This window comes from Eulemur rufifrons, chromosome 9 (genome assembly GCF_041146395.1).
Source record: "Eulemur rufifrons isolate Redbay chromosome 9, OSU_ERuf_1, whole genome shotgun sequence".
Taxonomy (NCBI): domain Eukaryota; kingdom Metazoa; phylum Chordata; class Mammalia; order Primates; family Lemuridae; genus Eulemur; species Eulemur rufifrons.
The window spans coordinates 19,579,090-19,592,003 of record NC_090991.1 but is presented as its reverse complement, the minus strand read 5'-3'; the positions used below and the strand labels follow the sequence as shown (position 1 = coordinate 19,592,003).

General features: G+C 36.7%; 1 protein-coding gene across 2 annotated transcripts in view; it reads right to left on the bottom strand.

The window, feature by feature from the left end:
- Positions 1 to 301: 301 nt before the first annotated feature.
- SUZ12 (SUZ12 polycomb repressive complex 2 subunit) overlaps positions 302 to 12,914 on the bottom strand; it is a 43,939-nt gene continuing 31,326 nt past the window's right edge. For both annotated transcript variants that reach the window (XM_069480999.1, XM_069481001.1), the window contains 7 exons: positions 8,488 to 8,665; positions 6,581 to 6,672; positions 6,237 to 6,380; positions 5,593 to 5,750; positions 3,709 to 3,907; positions 3,192 to 3,271; positions 302 to 869 (listed from right to left, as the gene is read on the bottom strand). In XM_069480999.1, the coding sequence (XP_069337100.1) occupies positions 524 to 869; positions 3,192 to 3,271; positions 3,709 to 3,907; positions 5,593 to 5,750; positions 6,237 to 6,380; positions 6,581 to 6,672; positions 8,488 to 8,665 (1,197 nt within the window). In that variant the 3' untranslated portion in view covers positions 302 to 523. The remainder of the gene's footprint in view (positions 870 to 3,191; positions 3,272 to 3,708; positions 3,908 to 5,592; positions 5,751 to 6,236; positions 6,381 to 6,580; positions 6,673 to 8,487; positions 8,666 to 12,914) is intronic.

The window sequence follows — 12,914 nt, the reverse complement described above, 5'->3', positions numbered from 1 at the left end:
TTTTCATTCCAAATTGATAAATGATTTCAAAAACAAGGATCAAGGTTTGATTGCAAATAGTAATGCAACATAATTTCACAAAAAAATCCTTCAATTTCTAAAAAAGGGAATCACATTCCAATTTTCCCTCCCCAAGAAAATTTCTCACAATTACAAAATAGAAAAACAGCCAGTCACAAATGCAAAAAACATTATAATTTAAATATAGGAAATAATTTCTAGATTATCAATTCAATATATTTCATAAACAATTCTTGAAGTTAAAAATACTTTCTCTGAAGTATTGCTTTCATGCTCAAACTAGAGAATGTTTTAATGACAGCAGTAAAACTGACATACATGTAATGCTGCATAATGAAATGAAGTAGAACCCTGGTACAAATATCCTTGTTGAAATCATTTACTTCATCTAACAGTGCCTGTTTGGAACCTATGATTAAAAACAAAAACACAATTCTTCTTAGAGGATGAATTCCCTAGAATGCAATTTCAGTGTTTGTCCATAAAATGGGGTTAGGTCTTTTCAGAGTTTTTGTTTTTTGCTCTGTTTTGAAACCCCTGAGACACTATCCGTTTCCAAAGCTTTCTCTTTTGAGTTAATTTCACTAAATCCATTTGCTGTCCCGTTTTGTTCTTCAGTTATTTCTTCACTTGCAGGGGAAGCAGATTCCCCTTTTTCTAATTTTTGCTGCATTTCACGGAGCTTGGTAACAGCTTTATCTATTGACATTATGCTAATAAGATTAAAGTCATGCATGCTGACTAGATGAAGCATGAAGTTTCGACATAAATTCTTCTTAATTATTTTCTGTCCATAATTTTCTACAAACAGCATACAGGCATGATTCATTTGATTGTCAGCAATAAACCTATTTAATAAAAACAAAACATCAATAGCGATACAAAGCATTTTGTCAAATGCAATAGTGATAACCATTATACAATAGACCATATCCAAATCCAGTAAATGATTTAACAAGCAGTAAAACCATAGTGAAACTGAAATTCAATAACCCTAATGAGCTTACCATTTTAGAAATTTTTAAAAAAGATTTAATCTAACCAGAGCTTAAATAGGTGCCATTAGAACTGTAGATGTCATTTCTGTTTTCATAATGAAATTAGATACAAGAGCCTTAAATATATAATATTTTCTTTGGCCAATACCATTTCCATGAACTCTGTACACATTAACAATTCCCCTCCCCTGATCTCGACATACTGTCCTATTAAAGACGTAGTGCTGCTCTACATCTTAAGTTCATGGGAAACCTCTGAAAAAATGAAGTGATGGTAAATGTGGTTGTGTTGGTGGTGAGTGGGACAAATGTGTGATTAATGAAATATGAAGAGAACCAAACAGAATAACTGCTCAGTTACCCATGACACTGAGAGTCCAACATGGAGTCTGTAAGGCCTACCTGCAGATGTCAAAATATCAAATAAATTTAACCAACTACCTGGTACTTTTATTATGCCACTATACAATAAACCCCAATAGCTGCTACACTAACTGATTTAGATCAATGAATTGAAACAGAACTGAATGGAGTGATATGACTAAAACTGTATCTTTAAATTCGTGTATCAGGACAAAAAAAAAACAAAAACAAAAACCGTATTTAACCCAACCCTCCACACACTTTACTCATAACTGAGTTTTAATGACTAGAACAGTAGTCAGGCAAACTATCTATAAAACGCCATGGAGTAAATACAAGCCCTGTGTGATCTCTGTCCTTTCTCTTTTGTACAACCCACTAAAACAGAAAATAGTATTCATAGCAGTACAGAAATAGGCTAACAGGTCATGCACCCATACTAGAACTTATACACCAACTCCTCTTCACTCTCCAAGAGTAAAAAAAAAAAAAAAGTGCTCTCCCTGCCATTTATTTCACTTATCTATAAATGAAGAAACCCATAGATGTATGTGCTGTAAAACAAAGCCTTAAATGAGGATTTTATAATAAAGACGGTAGAGAAGACAAATGTGTAATGATAGGTAGATGGTTTGCACAGGGAAGGAAGCAGATCTGGGGGAAAAAACAATGGTTGGGAACATACTTTTAGCAAAAAAGCCATGAGAAATACAATTGTTCTACCCTGACCTCTATAAAATGGTAAAGAAATGAGGAAGCAGAAAAGCCATATATTTATTCTGAGTAAAATTATGGTAATAACTGGCCAGGCACAATGGCTCAAGCCTGTAATGCCAGCACTTTGGGAAGCCAAGGCAGGAAGATCACTTAAGGACAGGAGTCTGAGATCAGCCTGGGCAACACAGTGAGATCCTGTCTCTATAAAAAATTTTTAAAAATTTGCTGGGCGTGGTGGTGCACTCCTGTAGTCCCAGCTATCTGGGAGGCTGAGGCAGGAGGATTGCTTAAGCCCAGGACTTGGAGGCCACGGTGACCTATGATTGCGCCACTGTACTTCAGCCTGGGTGACAGGGTGAGACCTGTTTCTCCCAAACCACCCCCCCCAATTGTGTAATAGTAATAACTGTGATAAGTAATTTTAAGGACATCCAGTCTTATAGCACATGGCATATTATTTTTGTATTCTCTGGCAATAAAAGTAATGCAAATTGGTCATTTAAGAAAAGAACCCAGTTTGTGCAACATTGAGACCCAGTCCCTACCAAAAAAAAAAAAAAAGTTAGAGGGGTCGTGGCAGTCCCAGCTACTTGGAAGGCTGGGGCAGGAGGACTGCTTGAGCCCAGGAGTTAAAAGCTGCAGTGGGCTATGACTGTGCCACTGCGCTTGAGCCTGGGCAACAGAGTGAGACCCTGTCATTAGTTAATAAAGGATATATTACTCTAATAAACTTTTAGATACTATTCTGCTTGTGCATTAAGTCACAATATGTGAAAAAGTTAAATTCAATTCAACTAGTGGTAACATTATTCTTTTTCATGTAAATACTGAAAGGAAGGAAGAAATCCAAGGCCCTTTACAAACATTCTGTTAGACGGAGCTAGGAACTAGCACTTTCCTTATATGTTTTCTGAGCATCACTATTTTTCCTTACGCAATTAAAATACTTTGGACTAGAATAAGATTTGACATACATATCTAAACTAATCAAATTTTAAATAAGATTCAAGCGAAGGAAGACTTATAGAATGTGAAGTAGCAAAAGAAAATAAAGAATAACAAAATATTTAAATCAATTTAGAAATACCCTACCCATGCTTCATGACATGGAGATTCCATAGTTTCATAACTTCTTTCTCTCCTTCATTAACATCAGAAAATTCTTCAATTTGCTAAAGAAAAAAAAAAAAAAACACAACTATTAAATGCACAAAAACTTGTGAGAATGTCAAAATTAGAATGTTTTGGAACTAAAAACACCACAATATATATATTTATTTATACAGCAAAGTGGCAACATTTTCTTAAAACCAATTTCTATTTAAGTAGTAATTTTAAAAGGGAAATCCTAAGTTATAAAAGTTACCCATAAATATAGAAAGAAAATACATGATACAAATTCATATGAAGCTGTATTTCCTTTACTTGGTAACTTTAAAAACAACACAACGGTGAAAAGGACGCTTTCCAGGATTCCTTATTTTAGGAAAAAAAACTCCTTTACATTAAGTTAAAAGTCTAGTTCATATTAAACAATAGTTTTCAAACAAAATTCATTTAATAATAAAATTCTAAGATCACTGCCAATAAAGATGATGATGATAATTACTGTGATGGTTTTTTCTCTTAGCCATTCAGGATCTTTTTCATCTTCACTATCTACTTCCATTTCTTGCGGACGGAGAGGTAAGCAGGTATCACTATGGAAATATAGACGATTGTGGCCACTACTGTATGTTCGTTGTTGTTCCACTTCTCCATCTTCAGATTCAAGAAATTCAGACATGCTTGCTTTTGTTCGTTTTGGCCTAATGAAAAGAAAGAAATGTTGATATAATATGGCATCTACATTTGTATCATCTAACCTCATGACTATGAGTTGAGATCTGCAATAATGTGCAATATTATTGTATTACTATTTTATAAAACTAACCACACAACAATGGTATTTGAAGCAACCCCCCAAATTATTCTCTTTCTATACATAATGTAAAATAAACCTATTAACATATCAATTTAAACATCAAAGTTTTAAAGATAAACCTGTCTTCGTGGGTGTGTAGAATAAATTTAAAAAAAAAAAACAAAAAAAAAAACCATGGTTGAAAAGGCAAAAAAGAAACGAGGTGCTAGTTAGGGCACATTCAAGATAGGAATATGGCCGGGCGCGGTGGCTCAGGCCTGTAATCCTAGCACTCTGGGAGGCCGAGGCGGGTGGATCGCTTGAGGTCAGGAGTTTGAGACCAGCCTGCGCAAGAGCGAGACCCCCGTCTCTACTAAAAATAGAAAGAAATTAGCTGGACAACTAAAAATATATATAGAAAAAATTAGCCGGGCATGGTGGCACATGCCTGTAGTCCCAGCTATTTGGGAGGCTGAGGCAGTAGGATTGCTTAAGCCCAGGAGTTTGAGGTTGCTGTGAGCTAGGCTGACGCCACGGCACTCACTCTAGCCCGGGCAACAGAGCAAGACTCTGTCTAAAAAAAAAAAAAAAAAAAAGAATAGGGATATGCACATAAAATCCTACATGTCAAAATTGTGTATTCTAACACATACATATTCACAAAGTAGAAAACCTACAACACTGGTTACACACACACACACACACACACACCTGTTCAGGAATTTTGTTTTTTCAGTTTGACAAATATAAAAAATTCCCATTTTTTTTTTTTTTTTTGAGACAGAGTCTCACTCTGTTGCCCAGGCTAGAGTGAGTGCCGTGGCGTCAGCCTAGCTCACAGCAACCTCAAACTCCTGAGCTCAAGCGATCCTCCTGTCTCAGCCTCCCGCGTAGCTGGGACTACAGGCATGCACCACCATGCCCGGCTAATTTTTTATATATATATTTTTTAGCTGTCCATATAATTTCTTTCCATTTTTAGTAGAGATGGGGTCTCGCTCTTGCTCAGGCTGGTCTCGAACTCCTGAGCTCAAACGATCCGCCCACCTCGGCCTCCCAGAGTGCTAGGATTACAGGCGTGAGCCACCGCGCCCGGCCTATAATTTTAACCTCAGCAGTCAAATCTACTGCTGTGAACATACCACTATGACTGTAAAGCCTAAATGGGTGGAGAATCAGTCTCAGGTCTTACCTAAAAGGATATTATCATATGAAATATTAAATGACAATAGCATTCTTTATATTTCACACTACGCAGCTAAAGTACACCCCTATCTAGCAGGTTCCCACCTAGATGTGCACACAGAAACTTCCACTAGGAGAATTCCTTAATCCCACTAACCACTGCAGGAGTAGTGACATTAATAGTCAAATCTCAAGGATAAAGCTATAAGGAGGATGTGAGAAAATGCCTGTAGCGGCAGGAGCTCAAGAGGGATATAAAGCAGTGTATCACCCCAAAAATTTACCTATCATAGGAAAATAATGATTTCCACCTAACTAGTAGTTTTGTCTGGCTCCCCTTTTTTCCTCCAACATCATTGATAAAAGTCAGACAATAAACTTTTGTTGTATGCCCTTTTTACATACCTGCACACAAGAATGTGTGTGATAGGTGTTCTCTTTACTGGTCCATTGCGACTAAAAGCAAATCCAGGTTGGCGATGAATATCCTGAGGATTTCCTGCATAGGAGCCATCATAACACTCATTGATAGAAACATCTATCCTAGCACCTTTTGGATGATACTGTAACAAAAACAGCAAGGTGTTTAGGAAAAGAAAATATTAATTATCCTACCCTAAATACCTACCCCTCCAATTTATCTAATTAAAAAGAATTAATGTTTTAAAAAATAAAATAAGCCAGGAATATCAGCAGATATTCCTGGTAAACAGGAAGTCAGAAGAACTCGAGTCAAAAAGATGTGTTAAAATCCTGACTGTGCCATTTATTACCTTGGTGACTGTATAAATTACTTCTTGCCTAGGCAAGAAGAAAATTACCACTTAATTCAAAGAGTTGGTGTGAGGATTTTGTGAGTCAATACAGGTACACTACGTTAATACTTTTATTCCAAATATATGTAAACTCTGACTCATTCACTGTATTTCATGCATACAACAATCCATCACATGAAGAAATTTTGGTATTTTTACACAAAGTGCAATTTTTAAAAGTCAGGTTGTCTAGTATTTAATGTACATTGGTAAGAAAAAATAAATTTTACTCACAACATAATTGAAGATAAATCTGCTATGGCAGAGTTTAAGATGCTTGAGTAAACTATAAAGTTTGCGGCAGTTCAGAGTGCACCAAGGGCAATGCAGGTCATCTCTTGCTTCAGTTTGTTGTCTCGTATTATTGTTATAAAGGAACTAAAAAAACAGAAACAAAAAACAGCAAATCTCCAACTTACATATCAAGATATTTTGTTTTAGTATCACTTCTAAAAAGTTAAAACAATTGAAAAGGAAAATCAAATCAGCAATACTTTTTATATAAATATGCCAAAATTTCAGATCTAACATAAAAAATGCATTTTATGATTACTTAAAAAAGGATCAGCTATGTTTACCTGATAAAATATTCTTAATTTTTGTCTGTTTTCATTTGAAGTATCTTTTTCTTTTCTTGATTGTAGATCTGTGGTCAATGATTCTTTAACAGCTGAAAATATATACTTTTATATTTAATAAAAATACTTGCTTTTAAAAAGTGAAATAACATATCTCACAAAAATTATTAAACACTGAAAGTTTCACAGAATTCTCCTTGTGGTATTTAACACATATTCTGTTTCCTCCCTTAACTGATAATCACAGGAACCTCTTATAATCAGCACCCCTAATCGGAGGTTAAGGTTCTTTTTCATTGGCAGGACCCATTTTTCCATTAATCACATCCTCCATTGTCCTAAACCATTATAAAAGTAACCCCAAGTAATTATATGTGATCACTATTGGTTTTGAGCACTTTGAGGTCAGAGTGTAGTTTCACTGATTTTTGCTCACTGCTGGGCACTAGGAATATAGTCATCAAACTAAGTGCTGGTTTACCAGAAATAAAGTAAAAAATGATTATATTAAAATTAATTCAAATCTAAAAGAGAATGATGATGGTTTATTTCCTTTTAAGGGAAAAAAGGTATTTGTTTTTCCTGACATAATTATCCCACATGTACAGTTTTCTTTTTCTGTTGCTGTTTTTTGAGACAGAGTCTCACTCTGATGCCTGGGCTAGAGTGCCATGGCGTCAGCCTGGCTCACAGCAACCTCAAACACCTGGGCTCAAGCAATCCTGCCTTAGACTCCAGAGTAGCTGAGACCATGCCCGGCTAATTTTTTCTATATATATTTTTAGTTGTCCAGCTAATTTCTTTCTATTTTTAGTAGAGACGAGGTCTCGCTCTTGCTCAGGCTGGTCTTGAACTCCTGAGCTCAAACAATCCACCCACCTCGGCCTCTCAGAGTGCTAGGATTACAGGCAAGAGCCACCCCACCCAGCCACATGTATAAAATTTTTTTTCTTAGTTTCTTTGTAACTCTTTTACCTATTACACTAGCTTCAGAGTATTTTGAGAAGCAGACTATAATTTACTGGGAAATCTTTCCCCTGACAAAGGCCATTTCTTCTATCTTTTTAATCTGACCAATACAATGAACTGCACACAATGAATGAAGATGAATGGTCAATGTCAAAGACAACATCTTAAGCCTTCTGCCTTCTTTAAACAGACAGAAGCACATGAATGCTCTACGGTCAAGGACAGTGTTCCTATCAGACAGATATAAAATGACAGAACATTGCAACTTGGGGCTGAAACTCAGCAGAGAGCCAACTCAATTTGTAGCTCTTTTAAAAAATTTTCTTAAATCTCTCCTCTTAAAAATTTACTGCATCTCCTGGGAGTTTTGCTGGGGGGAAAGAAAAAATTTACTGCAAAATTTAACCTAGTAAAATCCAGGTTTTGATGACCCTCTCTCAGGCCTAAAATTGCAGAAACACTATGAAATATTGAATACAGTTCTACTGCACAAAAAAAATTTTACATGAATTATAAAAAGTATAGCTCCAGAGTCCTTTATAGCTGCAATTCCAAAATCTTAAAACCAATCTGAAAACCAATCGTTTCCTCCTGAGTTTCTGGCAAATTTGTTTGGTGGAAAAACTTGTCCTAAGTTAACATGGGAACTCTACTTGGAGGTGTTAAATTAAAATTCCCAAACAAATCTGGCACAAAGGTTCTAGACAAAGAATTACCGATCAGTACTTCAACACAAAACTTTACATTTAATATAGGAGAACCCTAATTTACCAAGGCTCATAATCTATCTAAATAAGCCAAGTAACATTTTCAAAAAAATAATCACATGGCACAAAACACAGATGAATTAATCTAAAGCATAAGACCTAACACTATAAATCATTATTTATTTTTAAATTTTTTTACAAATCCTTATTTGGATAGCAATATTTTCTTACCAATAGTCTGAGTAGGTTTAACTGAACCGGGCTTGTTTTCTTGATGGAGACTCTCTGAATTTCTAGTGGCAAGAGGCTTGGCAATAGGAGCTGTAGATTTATCATTGGTCTCTCCTGTCCAACGAAGAGTGAACTGCAACGTAGGTCCCTGAGAAAATGTTTCAAATGGAGGCAGCCTCTAAAAAATAAACAGGAAGAGTAAGGATTCATATAACGAACTGAAAGAAATTATAGGACTAAAACAATACTCAGTGTAAATCAATGTGGATTTGATCTAAATCAATAGATTTTCCTTGAAAACCCAAATGCTGACAGAGATGGCCAGGCAAATAACACAAATATATGGAGCAGTAGACACTGTAAAACTGGAGAGCTCAGGCTTTCTAGAAGAGGCAGCTATTCTCTCAGGTGAGAAGCAATTTGGCAAGGAAAAAAAAAATAAAAGAGGCAGCCACTTATTAGTAATACCTGAATTATTGCCATGTAGAAACATTGGCCCAGCACAGTCAGATTTTCAGTTTCAAAAGAGGTCAGAAATTCTAAGTTTTCACAGCTAATCATCTCATTTATGTTGATAACCAATTCAAAATGTCTTTAAAAGCCAGGCACAGTGGCTCACGCCTGTAATCCTAGACTCTGGGAAGCCAAGGCAGGAGGATCGCTTGAGGTCAGGACTTCAAGACCAGCCTGAGCAAGGGCAAAACCCCAACTCTACTAAAAATAGAAAAAAATTAGCCAGGCATGGTGGTGCGTACCTGTAGTCCTAGCTACTCAGGAGGCTGAGGCAGTAGGATTGCTTAAGCCCAGGAGTTTAAGGTTGCTGGGAGCTAGGCCGATGCCAGGGCACTCTAGCCCAGGCAACAGAGCAAGACTCTGTCTCAAAAAAAAAAAAAAAAGAAAAGAAAAAGAAAAAAAAAAGTACCCAAAGCCTGCTAGTTTGCAACCTCTGCTCTTAGGTGATCAAACTTTCTTTTTGTAAATTGACCAGGTTTTGCAATTAGTGATTTTTCTTGACTTCTCTCAATTTCACTGACTACCCTACCCCTATTTCTCTTCTTTGGTTTTGGGCAAATGAACTAACATAGCTCTCTTCCTCTACCTCAAAACACTTATAAGGTGACTCTTTTCTTAGTCTCCTTAATTCCTAGCTAAAGTTTAGCTCTCTGCCCCAATCTCTTGCCCATCCTAAAGGATTTACCTATTAGGCTGATGATCCTAAACTGATTCTCCATTCTCATCTTTATATTTGAGCTCTAAACCCATACCTCCAACTGCCTCTTCGACATTTAATTCAATGTCACCAAGAACTAAAACATGTTTAGAAGTGAATCCATCCATTATGGTTTTTTTTTTTTTTTTTTTTAAATGGTGAAAGTGCCGAATTCTAGCCACTATGACCACCAGGGAGATTATCTTTTTTCTAAAATAAACATTCTGGCCCAACATGGTGGCTCACACTTATAACGCCAGCTAGCACTTTGGAAGGCCAAGGCAAGAGGAACACTTGAGGCCAGGGGTTAGATACCTGGCCGTGAGATCTGGTCTTTACAAAAAATAAACAAATTAGCTGGGCAGGGTGGTGGGTGCCTGTAGTCCTAGCTACATGGGAGGCTGAGCCAGGAGGATTGCTTAAGCCTAGGCGTTAGAGATTGCAGTGAGCTGTGATTACATCATGGAACTCTAGCCGGGGCAACAGAGCAAGACACTGTAAACAAAACAAAACAAAACACATCTTTTCCCAGGTACAATTATTTTTCTTCCCAGCACTGTCATTCTGTAATGACCTGAAGCTAAAAAGTCTGGAATTATAGTTGACCCCTATGCTTTCTTTTGTTTCTCTTACAAATTACCAAGTCCTTTTAAAATTGTCTGTCATTTCTTCCTCTCTCTTCAACAATCACAATAAAAATCTTTGTACAAATTCTTACCACTACAATATATAAGCCGTTCTTCCTGCTTCTAATTTTCACTTACCTTAGGAGAGCAAATAATATTCCAAAAGATGCTTTCATGCTATTCTCTTATAAAAACCTTCAATGGGCTCTGATTTATTTTACTGCCATATAAACCTAAACTCCTACATCTTTATTATAAATTATCCTCTTTAACTATGATTTGATTTTTTTTATTTATAAAGGATATTACAAAGGAAGAGACTAATCAAGTGTAGCAGTAAGAAAAGTGGAAAGAGCAGTAACATGGAATTTGATCTGTAACAATCAACTGCGATAACTCACTACCTTTGGACCAGCAAACCATTATTTTAGACTAGAATGAGGTAAAAGTGTGATCACAGAAATAGGTTTTAACACAGTAAGTCAACATCTGGGAATTTATCTTATAAAAATACTTGTAATGCAAAAATATATAGGCATAAGTATATTTACTATGACATGAATATACTTGTTACAGAGAATAAATGCAAAAAAATTTTATTTAATTATCTAATTATCTATTAAACCGGCACTGGTTTTGTAAATTATGGGACATATATTTAAAAGAATACCACAGAATTTTTTTTTTCTCAAGAGATAAAGTCTGGCCGGCGCGGTGGCTCACGCCTGTAATCCTAGCACTCTGGGAGGCCGAGGCGGGTGGATTGCTCAAGGTCAGGAGTTCGAGACCAGCAAGAGCGAGACCCCGTCTCTACTAAAAATAGAAAGAAATTATCTGGCCAACTAAAATATATATAGAAAAAAATTAGCCGGGCACGGTGGCACATGCCTGTAATCCCAGCTACTCGGGAGGCTGAGGCAGTAGGATCGCTTAAGCCCAGGAGTTTGAGGTTGCTGTGAGCTAGGCTGACGCCACGGCACTCACTCTAGCCTGGGCAACAAAGCAAGACTCTGTCTCAAAAAAAAAAAAAGAGAGATAAAGTCTTGGCCAGGCGAGGTGGCTCATGCCTGTAATCCTAGCACTCTCGGAGGCCAAGGCAGGAGGATCGCTTGAGGTCAGGAGTTCAAGACCAGCCTCAGCAAGAGTGAGATCCCATCTCTACTAAAAATAGAAAAAATTAGCCTGGCGTGGTGGTGCATGCCATCAGTCCCAGCTACTCAGGAGGCTGAGGCAGGATTGCCTGAGCCCAGGAATTTGTGGTTGCTGTGAGCTAGACTGATGCCACAGTACTTTAGCCTTGGCAACAGAGTGAGAATCCGTCTCCAAAAAAAAAAACACAAAGGGACAAAGTCTTGCTCTCTCTCCTAGGCTGGAGTACAGTGGTCCAATCATAGCTCACATAACCTTGAGTTCCTAGACTCAAGTGATCGCCTCTTGAATAGCTGAAACTACAGGTACACACCACTACACCAGGCTAATTTATTTTTATTTTTGTAGAGATGAGGGCATCTCACTATGTTATATCGGCTGGTCTCGAACTCCTGGCCTCAAGTGATCCTCAAGCCCTCCTCGACCTCCCAAAGTGTAGGGATTACAGGTATGAGCCACCACACCCAACTGAATTTTTTAGAAGTAATAAATGTGTATGTTCTGACTTAAAAGGATGTTTACTTTACAGGGTTCAGAAAGCTTCTGGATGGCAAAACACATGGAGGTTCCTGGAGGGTGGTGCATCCAGACAGGATGCAGAAGCTCCACACCTTTTCTCCCATACCTCACTCTATGCATCTCTTCCTTTGTAATATCCTATATAATAAACCAGTAAACATAAAAAAAAAAAGTTCATTTTATATTGCTGTAAACAATTTCTTAGAAAGAACAACTCAGAGATATAATCCTTATTTTCTGATGAATAAACTTAATGTACTTTAAATAAGAAATTTAAAACCAAAAGATTATAAAGATAATAAATACCTGCAGAAAATTCAAACACTATAGATAAGCATAAAAAAATTATTTGAAATCACATCTCCTAGAGTTAACCACTATTATGAATTTTAGAAAAAGTAGATTACATATACATAGTATTATGTAAAAGTGTAATATGGAAATCTTGTCAATCAGTCTTTTTAATGGCTATATTTTTGGATTTGTTTCTAATTTTTCACTATTTAAAAAATGCTGTTTCCTACGTCTTTTCAGTTAACCAGTTACAACTTTGTGATAAAACTGTACAACTGGATTTAATTGTTAAAGACTATATACACAATTTTAATTTTATACATATTGCCAATCTGCCCTGCAGTAAGATTATACCAACTTATTCTTACAATCAAAGTATTATTTAAGTATGTGTCCTCACATCCCTAACAACACTAGAAGCTGTCAATCTTTTTTATCTTTGTCAAACTAGTAGTCAAAGTATCATTGCTTTTGTTTGCATCTCTTTGAATACTGATACAGTTGAGTATCTTTTTAAAAGTTTGTTGGAGGCCGGGCGCGGTGGCTCACGCCTGTAATCCTAGCACTCTGGGAGGCCGAGGTGGGCTGATCGTTTGAGCTCAGGAGCTCGAGACCAGCCTGAGCAAGAG